Below are 19,340 nucleotides of genomic sequence, written 5' to 3'. Positions count from 1 at the left end.
CATAAATGTGTGCAGAGGTCATCTGAATTCTAATGTTAAAATCAATTTTCTTATTAGTATTAGCACTGGTCCCTCTTTTTTTGTATGGAAGACATTTTGATTCCTTGCATGTTTTTTATACTTTAATTTAGGTTGTACAGATTTTTTCTTCTTGGTTTCCAATCACTACCTAGACCACTACACTGAAACTGAGCAACAGCAAATGAAGTAATTTTGTACCAGGAAGTAGGAACATTTACTTCCTTAGCACTGTATTCATGTTCCAAAGATAAGTATAAAATACAAGCAAAGAACCAAGATCTGCAACACAAGAAGAGGACAAGTGACATGCCTTGGTTAGCAGCACTTAATTACAAACACATATATACCAGGGCATTCCAATGTAGATCACATTGCAGGAAGACAAACAGTGACAGTGTAGGTAATTGGTCCTCTTGCTGTGTGCTGTGTTTAGGAGCAACCGATTAATAAAGGTTCTCCACAACAGGAAGTAGAGAGCTGGCCTTGAAATACAACTGGAGCTTGTTTCTTTAATGTACACAATCTAGAAGCCAAGACCCTCCACGGAGCTGAGGTGGAACACCACAAGCAATACTTTGTGTTGAGTTTTTTCAGTTTGTGCAACCTGAATCTCACACTCAAAGTGCAGGAAATTAAATCTCCTAGAGACATTTTATACCTAACGTATTAGCTTTTTAAACAGCCTTGTTCTTTAACCATCACCTGAAATTTCTTCATGCAAATCTTTTCACATCAGTCATATCACACAGTGATGTACCTTTGTGATGAACACTAGACACCAAAGTTTACAACAACTGTTTTAGTACTTAATAACACAAATAATGAATTCTAACCTTCAATGTCCCCATATGTCTTGAGCCATACATGTGGTACCAGAAGCGTACACGGCAGACCCCAAGGCTTGCTGGGTAGGACAGGTGTGTTGTTAGTATTGCAATGTCTCCTTTTATCTGGGCTCCAGAATTGATGTAAATGTATCTCCCTTTACCATCTTTAAAAAAAGAAAATAAATATATCTTCAAATATGGCAATGCATTATAAGTTTATTCTTAAATGATAAGATCTGATAATTGTGGGTGATTGGTTATAAATAATCTATATCAGGATCAAAACTACAGGATGGCTTTTAAGATTATGTAGTCTCCATCACCTGCGCAGATCATTTTAAAGTAGCTTTGCAACTACCTCCACAACTAGGCTGTGCTTTCCTCCATGAAAAAAGTACCCCATGATCCATGTTCTCAGATAACATCTGACCCAGTGTATGCAGAGGGTTGGTGCCTGCTTGCTCACTTGCATGGACATGGACTGAAATACCATTACATAAGAGGCCGCATAAGCCCTTTCACACCATCAATATTTTTTTTAACAAAAGTTTTCAAATAGTGCTCAACAGAAGGTCCCTCCAGAGCACCTTCTATTCATCTGTAATAGAAGTAGCCTGAAACTGGATCAGCAAAGCATGCAAAGGAATATGATGTATAATAGCTTGTATTTTTCCTGAGGAGTTTCCACAGCTGGCATCTTAAATGCATTACAAGATATTAGCAGTTGACGGGCATGCTTAATAGTATTCAATATGGACACACTATCAACATGTAAATGTACTGTAGCATGCTATGGTATTACATTTACTATTAATCATTGAAATAATAATAAAAAACAACATCAACATTTTGTATTTCTTTGAAAACATAAGCATTTCCCAGGTGTTCAAAATACTGTACAGCTTATTCTCAACTGTGTATATTTGGGTTGTGACCTACAGTTTAAAACTTTAGTACATTTTACCACATTTATATAATTTCATTGACATGCTTTATTATTTTATCACTTGCATAATCTACAAGACTAACATGTAGAGAAGGTTCTGTAAAGTTTTGCGATTCGTCACTTTTTATTGACAACTTTAGCATTGGACTACATGTGTGGTAAAGAGGTTTTCCAAGTGGCATAATCAACTGCAATGAAGCTCCAGAATGTGAGAATTGATGCACGCTACACTTTTAGAGTATGCAACACATCCACCATCCATCAACGATCCTCTTTATCACAAGGTGATGTATGGAAGTTTATACTGTTATTGTAATGTTTTTTATTCAAAACTAGGTTACCTTGGATACATTCCATCAGCAATTACAGATGCATTCAATATGGTTCCAACTGAGGCCTGAACTAGGCCTCTGTTCAGTGCTATTTTATTTGCCTATGGGAGCCAATTAATTAACATGATCATATTTAATTTGGCAGGCCATTGTCAAAGTAGTGACTTAACAAATGCAACACCCCACAATCAAGGTCAGGGAATATGAGATCATTCGCAGATGCTTTAAAAAAATAAAAAATAAAATAATAACAATAATCTTAAATTCTCTTGTCACCAGCTTTGACAGAAATTAGTGTTTCTATTCAGGTTCAGGTTATCTGTGAGTTTCTATCCAATTAAAAATGTGACAGTATAAGGTGTGACCTAAATAAGTTTACAGATTCATACTGCCCAAAATTCCTTGCTGTTCTATACAGCATGCATGCCTGCTACCTGGTAATGATAGTGCTTTTATCAACCTAGATATGATAAATAGAATATACGACAGAGTTTACAATCCAGTGCTAATGGGTTAGCATACTGGTACATAGCTATGGAAATGAAACACTTGGTTCTTTTTTTGTTTGACTGAGACCTCCAAGGAAGATTTTTCTAGGGCAGGTATAGTACATGTGACTCACTTAGAGGTATGCTGTCATGAGGACTCAGGAATATGTTGCTGGGTCACACGGATACACCAGCTATTCAATTAAACCCATTGTAGCACCACATGTCATTTGGCCACATGGGAAAAGGCATTCAAGCAGACCCTACATTGATAAAGCATGGTTGTGAACATTCCCTTTTGCATGTGTTCTTTCCCTTGACTTCATGACCATAGCTAGCCACCTATGCACACCTCTTGAAAGAGAAGGTTATTGAAAGACACTTATTTGTGAACCTTGTTAGTAAGTCCAGGATATTTTCTGAAGGTAAATATTGTCTATCTATTATGCAATGCTAAAAACGTTTTACAGTCACCTGAGATAAGAGGTCATCTGTGCTACTGTCCAGCAAACCTCATTGAATGAGACAGCCACCTGAATAAGCAGTCAGAAATGTCCAGTCCCTGTGATGACAAGTTAATTTGGGGTTCCCTGTATTTCAAACAATGGACTGCAAACAGACATATTCCATTTTAAACAGCTCATTCAATGTAGCTGTCCTAGGCTACAGGATGCAATAAATAAGCATGCTTCTATTTTATCTGGAAGCTGTAAAGAATTACTAGGGTCAGAATGTATATGGAACCTAGATGCTTTAAACATCACTGCTCTCTCTCTCTCTCTCTCTCTCTCTCTCTCTCTCTCTCTCTCTCTCTCTCTCTCTCTGATAATTTATTTTCTACCTATAAACAGTGTTGGGGAGTAACGCATTACTTGTATTGTATTACTGGCATCTGATATTTTTTCAGTAACTTGTAACTGTAATGGTTCCGTTTTCAGACAAGTAACTAAATGTGGTAGCACATTACATTTTATGTGAAAAAAAAACCCCAAAACATTACTTTTAGTTATATTTTAGAAAAAGGACTAAGGCTAATGCGTAACATGGAAATAACAAACTACTTCAACAGTACAAGTCAAACCTCACATGGACACGCTTTTTATAAAATATTGCCAGAAAATTGCATCAGAGGAGGGAACAAGTAGCTGCATCTTCAAATAATATTTTGAGCTGCAGCCCAACCAAACCAAAAAAACATATAACATAAATGTTTCCCTGAGCCTGAGAAGTAAATATTTGTAACTGCAACTTGTTAAAATTCAAATGATTTACTATAACTATTTACATTTTTGTAACAGATTACTTTTTAAAAGTAAACGCTGTCTATAAAGGAATATTGTATTTGTACAATATTCTTAGAACTTATAACCTTCTGGCACTTGCAAAACAACATAGTTTTAAAAAAACATGCTCAGTAAAATTCAGTTTAGCAGCTAATCTGTTTTGCAAATGCTAAAGAGCTGGGTTTCCAATGGGAGCTTGATCTCTGAGCTCTTTGGAATGAAGGACATTTTATATAGCCAAAGCATACTAAAACACCTGCTGTTCCCATTTAATTTAACTGCATAAAGACAGAGTACAATAATCGTATTTGCAGCATAACATACACTCAAGGTCTGGTTGTTTGCTGAAATAAGAAGTCAATTATATTTTCTTTGGAGAAATATATTTTATTAAATACATTTATTCCCTCTGGACTTACATCATCCTTGAAAAAAGTTTACAATAAACCTGGGTTAAACATAGCAAAAGAGTAATAAAACACACAAAAGTATGGAAAATCATGGTAAAAAACAAAACAAACATGTAGGCCTTAGCTGGGGGCATTTCAAAAAGGTAAAATGTGGGCTTTACCAAACGTTTATCAAAAGTAGGAATACATAGTTAAGTAAATGAGATAGTTATCTATATTTTGAATGTGTAAAAAGAAAAGCCTATGATGTACCTTTGGAATGATCACTGCTTGGTCCTGTTCCCTCTGCCACTGAACCCCTGCCGATACTCCAGTCAAAGTCATCGTTCATGTTTTGCTCTAGTAAGCACTGTGCTTCCCAGGACTCTGTCTCAGCCATGTTAAAATTGCAGGCACCAGGTATTGACAGAATGCCACCTAAAACAGGAAGAAAAACACAAACTAGAGTTTAAATCTAGTCCTGTTTCACACATGCCCTTAAATCAAACCTGGGTTAAAGCTTTTTGATCTTTGAATACAGTAGCTTAAATCTGAATAATATTCTGATTTCAAACTTAAACTTTCACATTCAATTTGTTGTGGAATGCACTCAGTCTCGGCAGCTTCCATTTCTGGGGCAGATTGCTTATTGAAATATTTTTGGAATAGCAAGATAATTAGTATGCAGCAGGTCAGAAAGGAATAAAATGGACTACTCCAGCCCCAGTTATTATGCAACAATAATTTTTAGAGGGTAGTGTATTAACCTGAGGTTCCTGGAAACAGTTTAAATATCTTTTTCAGAATTTTGAAAACACTAAAATCCTACAACATTGCCTTACTTACATATCTCTATATAGTACATTGTTATGTCCTTAGCTACATTGTCTACACACAACATATTTTAGCATGTATCCTGTTTGATGGGAACATTTGAAGATGAAAAATGCATCCACCACAACTGACCCTTTTTTTGCCTATTGGGAAAACCTCGGAAAGAGCTTTAAGCTTTTACATATTAAGGCATTAACAAATTCATCCCTATGTGTACAGCCAGCAGAGTATGTGCTGGCAAAGTAATTCTGTCCGAAAATTGTATTCTGTATTCAAAACATCTCTACAAACTTCATGTTTACAATTGTTTATTTATTCTGATATACATATGAATACAGTGTTATAACCGATTATAATACATGCACATTTTAATTAGTGGTCCACAGTATCAGCACTAGGCTGTTACTTGACTATTACATAATTCTATACAAAAAAAGTAAGTTAATTGGTTCACATGGGCTTTCGTTATGTTGTTATCTGATTGCCAATTACACAGCACTGCAATCATTTGCTTGGGCAACAAGGAAATGTTGACATGAAAACAAATTAAATGGGCCCAATTCACAAAGCTCATTTGATCTGGTACATGGACTAGATCCTGTAATCCCCAGCCAAGATTCAACCTTTTTACCCGAAACATTTGTATTCCAACAATTTCACATTAATTTAGTCTTTATCTTGTTTCATGCCTTTTAATTTAGGCTGTCTGTTTTATGTACTCTGTGCAAGCTGGGATCCAAAACCTGCACTGCAACATTTTTCTGCATTCTTTTGCTTTGTAATATTTTATGCCCCTCTTTTGTTACTGACAAAATAATAATAATAATAATAATAATAATAATAATAATAATAATAATAAAAAACCCTGGCAAGTGCAAAGCACCTGATTATACTTTCAAAATGAGTCCCTGCACACATTGCCCAACAAGCAATTATACCTTTTCCACTAATGCATACACTGCTGGGGTACTTACTGCAGTCAGTTTCATCTGATTCATCCTCACAGTCTGGCTTGGAGTCACAGATAAGATGAGATTCAATACACTTTCCATTCCTACACACATAATCAGTGACCGCAGGGCACGACCCTGGTGGCTCTCCGCCTGAAACAGAGAAATCCCCAAGATCAATATTCCTTAATTAAATAAATATAAACGTGTGTCCCCTCTTAAAATTGCTTTCATATGAAAAATCAAAAGATAATCTCTTTTGATGATCTCTTTTGAACTTATTTTCTAACAGTTGATGTTATATAATACAGAATAATTTGATTAAAGCAAATTGTTTGTTATTGGGAAGCTAAAAGTTTACTGAATACAGTTAGAGATCACATCACTATGTGCAACTGCTTTAAAAATATTATTCCTTTAAAAGAAAATAAAAACAGCTTCACAAGCCAACTCGACAATTTGTGTATCCCCAATTAAGCAACTGTATTCATTAAAACATTAAACTGCTGCACTTTATCTGATATGAGCTCAATTACAATGAAGAATAAAAAATACTATTTCTTTACACTGGAGTCTATGAAGCGTGACTGCAGAATATGCTCTGAGAACTGCAACAGTGCTGAAATGAATATAAACACACAGCAATGTTTGAAACCACCTTGACTCTGCAGTGCAGTTCTCTTCAGAATGGCAGTCTCCCTAAAGGGTAACAATGGGGTGTAATCAAACCCTTTAGAAACTTATTAAAACATGTATTTTTTAAATGGTGTTAGCGGTTATATTATTACATATCAAAAAATGGATCAGTGATTTCTTTTAACCTGATAGGTCAAGATCCCTAATTTTAGCAATCTCTGGTAAAAGACCTCAAATGTTGTCTTTCAAACGATGTTTAATCTCTGTTCCAAATCTGTGGAAAATATGTAAATGCAGTATTCATTTATGTAATTAACTTTTGCACTGGATGATTTAAAAGCCCCATTGGAAGCTGTTTTTCCTTTCACCTTGGACACTGATATTTTTACTGCTATGCTGACGTTGTAAATTGATAATGAAAATATGTTGTGAAAGTAGCAAATGCAACTGATTTGATACATACACATGACCTTTCCTTTAGAGCTACCTCTGTGCATTCGGGGATATATATTTATTTGTCAGTTTTAAATCTTGACTTGCCCAGGGCTACAATCCCCAATTCACTGTTGAGATTATGCATTTACTGTATAAGGCAATTAGCAACATGATTTTATATCAAAAGGATAAAAGAACAGTAAGACAAATAATCACAGATAAAATATGAGTGGTTTTAGATTACAACCAGCCCTATATTAAATCATGCTGTCAGATTTGTATTGATTGGTACTCAATAATTGTGTAATCAAGGGCAACTAAGGGAGCACTTGGGTTCATGCTGAGTAATTAACATGTCTTACTCCATTTAAATAATACCTAACAACTTAAAACATCTTAAATGGAATTATTCCTACCTATTTACATAGGAAATTTACTTTCTTTTAATGTAAATCTTTTGAAGAGTTCTAAGTGGACAGAGTCAGTTTTATGGAGTTACTGTATAATGCAATTAATGGTACTAAACAGTAATAGTTTTTTTTAAATCCTCAATTTCTAATCTTGTAAAACACATTATTCTAAGTAAGTAAAAGTTTGGTCTTCAACCAATTTACAGGTTAGATAAGCATACATCTGTAAGAGAAAGCAGTCCAAGCTGCTCTGAATTACTAGCCCCATCTCTACAAAGCCTCGGGATTAGGAAAAGTGATGATGCTACATAAAAGTAGCTTGTTTAAGTCATTGAGTAACCGATCTGGAGAATGAATTGTTTTTGCAGTTAGGATCATGGAACAATAGAAGCCTTTTGTCCTACTGACACCAGCTCAATGTGGAGTCTATTTTACTGTTTATTTTTGTTGTCTGACGTCTACACTTTAAGACTTTGTAACTGATCTATGATGATATGGCTGATGTAAAAACAAGCAATCACAAAGTAGAGAGAGGAAATATTTTGGCAGTTCATATTTAACTTGATGAGAAATATTTTTACATACAAGGACTGGGCCAACATCTAGAAACACCTGCCATAATAAGGTGTAGGGTCACTACTGGCAGTCATGGCAGCACAGATGTAACACCAGAACATTATTCTGGAGGCATGCATGACCTTCTTTATTACCACATTGAATTCCATGAGGGAGGCTGGAGTGTACATCTGCAGCCTTGGATACAGAAACACTTGCCAACCATTACAATAGGAACTGAACTTCCATCGCCATAATAAAGTTGTAGCAACGCCTGCCTCATGAATGTTTAAAGATGAAGATTTCATCCCTAGCAAATGTGTTGTGATTCAAATCATTTTTTTTTAAAACAATTGGCTAGCTGCACTTGAGATTAATCTGTAAACAAAAGTCTCCTTCCAAATAAGCCATTTCATTCTGCATGATATTCATTCTCGTTTTTGAACCATACCTATTTAAGGTCACGTTACTTAGGTGGTGTGAAGGTGAAGTGTTCCATAAAGTGTTTCTTGAAGACATGATTTTAATTTTAATACTGTGTATTTTGTGATTGCTGATTTTTTAACTACTGACCCAGATCTTTATTATTATTTTTAGGCAGTTTAGGAGTTTCATTTGTTCTCACTAATATTTTTCTCACACAAAACACATACATATATTACATGAAGCATTCCTGATACAGCCGTTACGAACACATACACTGAACCATTAGTAGAATCTTCTTTATGACAATGAATTTCTAAAATGAGGTTTTATTTAATTTCTTTGGAAGCTGCGTATGTGATGTTTGTTTATTTATTTATTTTTATTATTATACTGGTATTGAAGAAATGGGTCTTAATGCTTTCTATAATTGAATAAGAGTGCTTCAGTTAGATATAACAGAACATACTTTAAAGGACGCTACACACCAGACGTGATGCGACAAAATACATAGAACCAATACTTTTGATAAGTGTCTTTCGCACCACAGACTACACCACAGTGACATGACAGGCGGTATGGGGGCGACACCCTGGCAACACTGGAGCGATGCAAAATAAATAGGATTGAATCCTGTTTTTTACAATTTCTTTGCTCGACAACTTCCGCAGGGAATTGAGCAATTACAGAACAGCTTCAATGCACAGTGTCCACAGGGGATAAGACGTACTTGCCCTTGAAAAATACCCAGAGCTTTATGACAAAGATCATTGCAATTATAAAGATACAGAAATGAAAGATAACATATGGGAGTCAATTTTGATGCAACTGGATAAGCCTGGTATGTATGACTTATTGCCATATATGTTGACGTACTATCATGTTGTTAAATATGTACCAGTCTTGATCATAGTTTTGTTAATAGCAATTTAATAAATTTTATAGATCTGGCAGGTTTCAAATCTGTCATCACATCTGTGTTGCTTCAGGTGTGTATGGTCATGTCGCTGCGAAAGTATCTTGTCCCCCAATGAAAATAAAACGTACTTGGCACGCAGTTGACAAATTCAATGTCATCTATAGCAGCTCCTCCTCCAAAATCCTTGGCTCGAATTCCTTCAAATATCACTTCAAAGTTTCTCATCTTCCTCAGTGGCACCTCAGCCCTGTTCCACTGGCCTCCTTGGTTTCCAGTCATGTTCCACAGCTCTGTAAAACCTCTCTCTGTCTGAAAAACAACAACACTTAAACACATGAGTATAAGGTTTTATAATTGCTTACATTGAAGCAGAATACAGGGTAAGCTATAACATAACTGTTTTTCTTGTGTTATTTATTGAGTTAGGTTTTGAACATACTGGCTTAAAACACTAATACCACTGAAATTACATTAGGCAGTTACCAGTGCAGTGACTGACAAAGAGAATGTGATGTTACCTTTCTGTTAAGCAATTGTATCATTAAAGAGGCTTTATGGGATAGATGTAAATTGTGCCATTTAGCATAATGAAATCTGCTTTAATGCATTAGAATTTTGCCTAGCATAAAAGTCAGATGCTGAGGTTTGATGGTCATAGTTCTGGGAAAGTGGAAGCCTACCCATCTGCCATCCCCCAAAATGTAGTACCCAGTATCTGGCGATGACAAGAGCCACACATACTGTACCACTAGCATGGAAACATATGAATGGTTCCACTTTTTTCGACCCCTTATCTGATCCCAGATCGATTGTTTTTCCCATTACAAATTTTAAATGAGCTCATCTCACTTTAAAACATACAGATATATTTCTCCAAACAAAAGAGACATGCAATAAATTATCAAAATGGATTATCCTAAGCCCACACAACTGGAGTTGTCTATTGTAGCATGAGTGTTCCCCCGCCCCCCATTCCTGCAAAATGAACTCAGGTTAAACTCATTAATACAAACGCATGTCAATCTTTTCAGAATTCGCGCCATGGCACACTCTTTTTTGTTTCAAAAATTGACCCTGATCTACCCCACAGCTCTTTAAACCATCCAATCTACTCCCAGGAGCAGTCAGTTTGCTCAAAGTGCTCCAGTAGGAAAGGGGTGTGTGGCAGGGCAGAAGCCCTGCTGCTGTAAATAGTGTGAGTGGGAATGTGAGGTTGGCTGGGATGGGGTTAAATCTATCAATCATAGGTGTGCTGGAGGGCCACAAGCCACTGCCAGCTTCGACACAGCCGCAGAGGCCACTCTTTATAGAAAAGCCCCGAGCGGGCACCTCCTCACAGAAGCCCAGGGGTCACCAAGGGGGTTAAACAGTCACCCCTTTACAGAAGCCAAGGGGTAACTACGGGGACCACCTTCACCACAACCATGACCAATCAGCTTGCCAACCCACCCACAAGAATCCGGAGAGAGAAAAACGATAAAGAGGGGAGGGGGCTGGTGAAACATGTATTGAAAATTGGAGTTTGCAAAACAATATGGTACCGGTATTATAAACCGTAATTTACAAACTGCCTTGATCAGAAGGGTTAAAAAATGAGTCATTTGCAAAATGTTATTAAATGTTTCTTTGTCCTCGAAAACGATGTTTCCTTCTTACTGCAGAGAAGTCTCCCACATCACCTTGCCTTTCATATAGCCTACTGTCTGACTGCGGCAAATTAAAACCTGCTTTTCATTCTTAAAATAATCAGGCAAATACGAGGCCCGCAATTACCGGCAGCTTTAATAAATTCAACAGAATATTTAATAGACAAAATCACCTCCCAATTTTTAACAGTTTCGTTCCGAAATGCCCCAGAATTACATATACATTACATATACAATTACATATGCATCAGGGGCTAAAGCACACAGAGACATTGCCCCCGCAAATCACGTATTAATTGCGTGTTTATGCCATTGCGTGTGTTTTACAAATCCCATCCAAGAATTCAGAACCCTCAGCGCCTGTTTTATGGTCGTAAAACAGGCACAATCCTTTTATAAATCTGGGCCTCAGTGTCTGGAATCAGAACGCTGGTTACACCACAGTCCCAAAACAAACAAAACACTCTGCACAAGCCTCCTGAGCAAAACTTAAAATAACAATAAATTGCATTTAAACAATAATTTATTTATGTTGTAGCACCATAATACCCCCAAACATTGAATATCACTGTAAAGGAGACAACCTCAGCAACCTTAAATTTGCTATACTGTTCCAGGAAACTCTCGACCCACAGCAAAATAAAGCTGTTAAAAATGGAAAAATCAGCCTGTGGCGGAGTGTCCCGCCCCTATGTATTATTATTTGTATTTGTTTGCGGCGCGGATAAAAGCGCCGCGTCTTTTGTTATTGTTATTTATATTTATATTTAAAAACCCCGTGAGGATGCATGACTGATCAGCTACTGATTATTTAACTAGCTGACAGTCATGCATCCTTACCAAACGTGTGCAGACTGTGGCCGAGGGGTAATAAGATAATTAACAGCTAGTTAACCCCTCGGCCAGAGTATAAGAACCTGCAGCTGTCTGTGCTGCAGGGTTGGGTGTACAGAGAGGAGATACGGGGAGATAGAGAGGAGACAGAAAATAACAATTGCTAAAACGTGCTGGATCAGCCAGCACGACACTTACTTGTTTGTCTGTTTATTCGTTTGGCCCTCGTGCCCTTTCGTTTGTGTTTTGTTGATTGTTTAAATCTTTTGTTTTGTTTATTTATTTATTAAACACGCTGAGTGCCGTAGCATTCAGCTTCACCCGCCCATCCACTGTTTTGATTCAGTTACTTCCTGGTCCGTGACATCACCACACCTCACCACTGCGAGCCATCCTGCCACACAGCCTTTATAACGAATAATGTTAATTTCCTTAGTTGTCAAATCTCCTTCGATTGCAGTCAGAGACTTTCCATTTCAAAGAAACCACTTGCCATCCTCAGAAAAAAAAATTAAATCCTATTGGGTCAATTTACAATGACCGATTGACACACTCCCTTTCTGTATGGCTGTTGATGTTAACCAATCTAAGCTTTACATAAAGCTTTTATCACCCTGGCTAGTGGTGTATTTGTATTCATTCGAGCAAGCCGCTTAAAAGTTAAAAGTATTGTGCTAAAATAACGTACATATGGAATTGGTTAACACAGTCTAATCAGCTATTAGCAGGGGATCCATTTCCCAATGCGGCAATGTCAGCAGAATAAAATGAGAGATTCCATGCTGATGTCACGATTTGTTGTACAATTATAAGGGGAAAACCACATGCTCGGCGCTGCAATTTTGAAAAGCATGTTATTCACAGTAAGTGGACACTCTGAGTCCAACAACATGGTGTTCCAAGAACCTGGGTCACAGAATCCCCTTTTCCCTGCTGTGGCACTTAGATTACTACCAAGACCATTGCATCTTAAGATGTCTGTAGAAAAGTTCAGGTGCATTACATATTTTTAGCAACCATATTTTCCCCACAGGACTAGCCAGGCAGCATTCGATTTACTGTACCAGGACACTCCTGGGACAAAGCAGCAGTGCTATGTCTAAATAGATGACTGGCCTACTTACAGTTATCTATTTTTAGCCATGAGGAAAAGGTACTACTGAGTAGCAGCTTTTTCATGTGCAATATGATGTTTTTGGATCTTGTATTTACATGAATTAACTTTAGGGCAGCAGTGTGGAGTAGTGGTTAGGGTTCTGGACTCTTGACCGGAGGGTCGTGGGTTCAGTCCCAGGTGGGGGATACTGCTGATGTACCCTTGAGCCAAGGTACTTTACCTAGATTGCTCCAGTAAAAACCCAACTGTATAAATGGGTAATTGTATGTAAAAATAATGTGTAAAAAAAAAATAATGTAATTGTTTGTAAAAATAATGTGATATCTTGTAACAATTGTAAGTCGCCCTGGTTAAGGGCGTCTGCTAAGAAATAAATAATAATAATAATAATAATAATAATAATAATAATAATAATAATAATAATAATAATAACTTTAACGAGAATTATAAAACAACTGCAAGATAAAAATAATGTTAAAACCCCAAACTTTAAACTGCTGTAATTATTTAAAAATGATTGCATTTTATCACCAAGGAGATCTTTGTAGGTTTTGGAATGATAGTTTACTAGAATTTAGATTTTAAAATAGTCTTTGAAATGGCTAAGGTTTTTGCTATTGCTTGCATATACATACACTGACATTCTGTTTAATAACTGTTGTTGTTAATCCACTTCTGTAGCTTGATACAGTGTACTGTATGGCATGGTGTGGGACAACCTAGGTAACAGTGGTATCCAAAAAACATTGCAACTGAAATCAAGCCTAAATTAGTGTGATGCTACAGTACAAAGTATAATGGCATCCTATCTGAATCAGGATAGGTATGAATTTATTGCTAAGCAAGGAACTGCTTCAACACCTATGATGGGATTCTCCAAGGCAGCATATCTGGTTGCTTGTCTTCATCAATAACATAGTGGGTGTCATCTCAAACAAATGTACTCTTTGACTGGTGATGAATCCTTCACTGACAATAAGTGAAAGACATACTGTATATTGGCAGAGAACCTGTCAAAGTTAAGACTTGTGGTGTGTCCTTTAAAGATCAAGTGGATGACTATCACAAAAATGTATTACTAAGGCGCTTATTTACTCGCTAACTCCTTTTCCACAAAGGCACCAAATCTGAACTATGCCAGGGAAAACCGATGAGAACTAGTTGGAAAGACAGGTTGCAAGCAAAATGAGTGGGGCATACAATTTATGAGAAAGATGAACTAAGAATAGATTCTTTATTAATGATGTGTTTGAACTGGCAGATAAATGTAAATAGTCACATGAGTTTATCTGAGTTAAATTACATTTAAAAAAAGAAAAAAACCCTTAAAGATCAAAGAAACCCTGTAGTGTTTAACTCCTCCATTGCAAAAAGAAAAAAGAAAATCAATTCTGGCATCATTTACTTTACAAATAAATTACCAGTTTTCTGCTCGACCTGAAGTTTGGTGTAGATGTACACTGATAGCACAAGTGCATGCTTGTTAACTGCTCTAAAAAAAGCAAAATAACCCCACGCTTTGTAAACAAAATTGTTTGTTATGGTGCGTAGACCAAAACATAAACTATAAAGAAAACCATAAAAGGTCCACACTCAGTCACGTTAACTGCTCTGCAATGGAAAAACAGAATAACTGCAATGTAATACAAAAAAAACTATTTAAATATGCTGGGCCTCATTTACGAAAGGGCACATGCTGTTACGTGCACATTAAGTAGTGAGCCTAACGTGCGCCATAAACCTAAATTCACTGCCCCATTTACTAACACAGAACGCATTAATTTATGTGCACACTATTTGGCTAATTTACATACCAAGTGTGCACACTACATGTACTGTGAGCGATAATTTAATGTGCATGAGAATGTCAGAGACTTACCAGTGACCACTGTGATACAAGAAGCCTCAGCAGTCCAGGCGTATCTTTTGGTCAGTGGCTTATTGTGAAAGGTGGAGCTGGCTTACATTGACCGAAAATGAGCGATCATGTAACACAGCCCTCTGCAGGGAACAAACAGAGGCAACACAAACTAAAACTGTACACAGAGGTGTTCGAAATTCTAGTGGAAGAGGTTCTTTTAAATTTGAATACCTTGTTTGGTCCAACCTCTTCCTAAGCTCCTGCTTCCAGAAAGCAGGCAATATGGGCAGCCATACAACAAAAGGTCAATGCCCTGGGTCACATCCAGAGCCACAGACATGTTAAAAAAATGTACTGAGATGAAAAGAAAAACTTAAGAGAAGATTGCTCAGAACCGGTCTGTGTGTGAATAAAGCTCATCTCATTATTCAGAGCAGGGTGCCTCATTTAAACACATTATCATGCATTGTCATACAAATCAAATATTAATTCTGATTACCATAGTGTGGCACAGTAAAATCAGTGTGTGCCATAATATGCCCGTTATTTCGTGTGACAATTAATAACATTGCATTCCATAATATTTAGTGCCCTTTTGTAAATTAGGCCCACTGTGTGTTTTTGGAGTACAAAAGTTGTAATGATCCAGCAGTGTATTTATGATCATTTGTAGATGAGCCCTTGTGTTTAAACAGTGCTACAAGTTTGATTAAATGTAGATAAACCCTAAATTGTTAATACAGTAGTCTCTGGCTAAGAGAATAGCCCTCGGGAAGCAAGCGAAGTGCTCTCTTAGCCAAAGTGTCCTTTAAGACGGTGTTGACCACCAGTGTGTCTCAAGACACTCTCGCGATGATGTCACATTTGAAATGATTGAATAAACTATTTGAATTTAAGTTTGATGATGATGAGCAATCAGGTTACAAAACAGTACTGTATCAGTTGTGAACGAATAGCTAGCGCTGCCAAAAAGGTGTTCTTTTAAGCGACGTTCTTGTTCCTTTCGGCAGAGCATTTACAATAGGAAAAAACAGTTAGGCAAAGTGTTTTCTTAGGAGGTGTTCCTATATGCGGAGACTGCTGTATTCTGAAATACAGGACTTCTACTTGCATGTGTAGCTCTCAAAGTTAAATCTGATTATCTTTCCTTTCATTCATTATTAATTTAAGATTTTGGGACAAAGCATATTATTCAAGTTGTTATTGCACCCTCTTTGTATATTTTTATTATATACAGTAACTGGTTTAACTTTCTGTTATTTATTTTTACTGTTAGAAATTATTATTATTAGAAGTGCTATTATTCACTCGTTTATTCTGTGGGAGTGTAGAAGAGGAGGTTAGGTGACCAGCTGACAAATAGGAGAGTTGAGGTTAAAATTACTGCTCCAGTGCTCAAGATTTATACATTTTTCAGCACAGCGAAAAACCTTGGGCCGCTACCAACAATGGTATTGGCCAAGTGACAATACACAACCTTGTATGAAAACCGAAAAAAAAATATATATAAATATGAATATAAAAAGCATCTTAAAAAAAAAAACTGTTTGGTGAACATGGCAGCGTGCTGCTCCCACTAGAAAAGTAGGTCCCTCTGATACACCTTTACAACGCTATCCATTTTAGATGGGTTTAAAAATCCCTACACTAATCCCTGTTCCTGTGCAGTGAATTTAGTTAATTTTTTGGTTACTGCAAAACTCCAGCAAACCAAAGTTTTTTTGTTTTTTTTTCCTGGCTCTCCTTTTTAGAACAAGACGCTCCGCTGGGACACGCCCACCAGCCAGTCAAAGAACCGCACCCGTCCAATCAATGGCTGCGATTCCCTGTAAACAAAACACAGCTGGCAGCGCATCACAGGTGGAGCGTCTGACTCTCTCCTGTAAACACACACATGCACTCGAGAAGCCAGTGGCGGAACGCTGTCCCTGTTACAGGGAGAATGTATCACACTGTACTATTTTAAATAATGGGATTAAAATGATTAACAATACAGTAATGATGATTTATTTAATATTGATTTCAATCTAGCTGTGCCACAGGAACACGTGTACTGTACACTGAAGCTGCACCACTAATATAGACAGAAAATCCAGGAGCACAATTGTAATAGCTACAGTACTTTAAAAAAACTGTTAAAAACTTTCTTCGGCATCCTTCATTGTCAGCAGCATCTTGCAATGGTCTTACATTGTACATAAAACTTTAAATTGAATAAATGAATATTGAAATGCAGATATTCTTACACAATCTAATATTGTGTGTCATTTTCACATTCCACAGGGGAATAGTGCTATGGCAATGCATTATTGACAAATAAGAAAAATCAGCTACACTACTTTACAGAAATAATGTTTGAAATAAATGATCTTGGTCTGTCGCCAAGTCCTAGTTTCAATCCCTGCACAAGATCTATTACCGCAGGGATCCAATTTATCATGTGATTTTCTATGTGCTAACCTATATTTAACCCAGAAAGGACTGTTTCTCAACACAACTTCAAAATCAGCCACACATCAGCTAGTTTCAGAAATACTTTCTTACAGAAGAAGACCAACAATAAAAATAACTGTAATTATATATAGGCCAATACTGAATTTTTAATTAGCAATTATTGGAATAGGATATATGCAAGTTACCTTATTTGGGCCCATGTTTTAAACATATTTTTTGTGTTAAAACAAAAGGGATACACATTTAATGAACTTGAATAGTAAATCCTCTATAACCAGAAATCAGGCCTGGGATAAATGTAGTTATAAATATGGTTTGTGAAAAGTAACTATCATTTGAAAATAATTAAATACAGATTGCAGAAAGTAACTATTATTTGAAAATAATTAAATACAGATTGCAGAAAGTAACTATTATTTGAAAATAATTAAATATGGTTTGTGGAAAGCAATTATTATTTGAAACTATTTAAATATGAGTAGTATACTTTAAACTCTATTATCCTGCATTCTAAGCAGGTTAAGTCTTGTCCTTGTTAACCACTCAGTTATCTTTTGGAAACTTCTCTTTCTCAATTAGATTTAATTTGATCAATGCATTGAAATATTTGAATATTGTATTTCAGTGGGTAAATATTTGAAAACAATGAAATATCTTTAACCACTGGTTTAATAGCCTGTTTTTAAGTTATTGATATGAACATGCTTAGCATTTTTCTCATTAGAAATCATCCTCAACCACCATGTGGTAATTGCCAGACTTGATACATAATTATACATTTAGGGTAATAATTAGGTTTTAGTTTTTGATTATTCATTAACTATTTGGGGAGTTGAAGATATATATTTTTTCAAATAACTTACATATATTTTCAAATAGTATTTGTTTTCTGCAGAAAAAAGCAACTATTTTCAAATAATATTTGACTTTGTGCAATTAATATTTGAATATTTAAAAACAAAATTGATTTATTCGAGCATATCAATATTTCAACTGTTTGAAATAGTTGGCGTTTACAAATAAAATATCAAATACAACTATATTTGTCCCAGGTCTGGTAGTGATATGTAATTATATTGGAAATGCATTCCTATCTGACAAATCTCCCATCACAAAATATATCTTATAGTAGAACCTGCAATTACTCAGGCTGTTCAGCCTTATTTATTTACATTTTTCTTTTTTTTTTAAAGTCAGTGATGTAATAAATAAGGTTTTATATAACAAAACGGGTATCTTCATGAATATAAAACTTGATTTAATCAATCAAAACTCACGTTAAAAAACAGTTATAGCCTATACATTTGTTTTCAACTTGTATTGCCTGAGAAAATAAAATAAAATAAAGGGAAGGCTAATGCATTCATCATCAAAAAATGGGACTAAGCAACAGGCACATCAAATTTAGAACACTGGTTATTAACGAATCATTCAAGAACTAAATACAATATAGATAATGTGAGATACAGAAACAAACCAAATGGACTGTCAAATAAACATGAATAAAATAACACATGTCATGCAGACATGTGTTAAAATCAAACAAGCAGATCCCAATCCAGCAATAGCACATCTAATCAGGTGCTTAAAATGTAGGTTGCAGTGACCAACATTAACATTTACGTAACAAGATTTGCCATATTTTGTCAATCCATTCAGAAGACATAAGCTTTATTAGCTGAACAAATCATAAGCCAGAAAATGTGCAAAAGCTGGTCACAATCACCTAGACTATAATAATAATCACAAGAGTGTAAGCTGAGGAATGCCCTTCATAATTGGATAAGCTATTTTTCGAATGCAGCTGATAACTGTGACACACATACGGGTTCCTCTACTCTATCTTCCCATGAGGACCTTCACCCCCTGCAGGGGAAACCACATTTTTGCCATTTTAAATTAGAGTGACAGAATGCTTTGCCTATTTCTAGCTGATCATCAGCTTTCACATTTTTAAAATATAAAATACCCAATGCGACC

At 36.1% G+C, this 19,340-nt stretch overlaps 1 protein-coding gene across 1 annotated transcript in view; it reads right to left on the bottom strand.

Annotated features, from left to right (window-relative positions):
* LOC117967562 (MAM and LDL-receptor class A domain-containing protein 1) overlaps positions 1-19,340 on the bottom strand; it is a 166,919-nt gene that overhangs the window by 19,689 nt on the left and 127,890 nt on the right. The window contains exons 75-78 of the mRNA XM_059023145.1: positions 9,577-9,757; positions 6,095-6,223; positions 4,560-4,724; positions 855-1,012 (exon numbers count right to left, since the gene is read on the bottom strand). Coding sequence (XP_058879128.1) covers positions 855-1,012; positions 4,560-4,724; positions 6,095-6,223; positions 9,577-9,757 — 633 coding nt within the window. The remainder of the gene's footprint in view (positions 1-854; positions 1,013-4,559; positions 4,725-6,094; positions 6,224-9,576; positions 9,758-19,340) is intronic.

Source organism: Acipenser ruthenus, chromosome 4 (genome assembly GCF_902713425.1).
Source record: "Acipenser ruthenus chromosome 4, fAciRut3.2 maternal haplotype, whole genome shotgun sequence".
Classification (NCBI taxonomy): domain Eukaryota; kingdom Metazoa; phylum Chordata; class Actinopteri; order Acipenseriformes; family Acipenseridae; genus Acipenser; species Acipenser ruthenus.
Note: the sequence above shows the minus strand (reverse complement) of the source record. Positions and strands in the feature narration are given on the sequence as shown.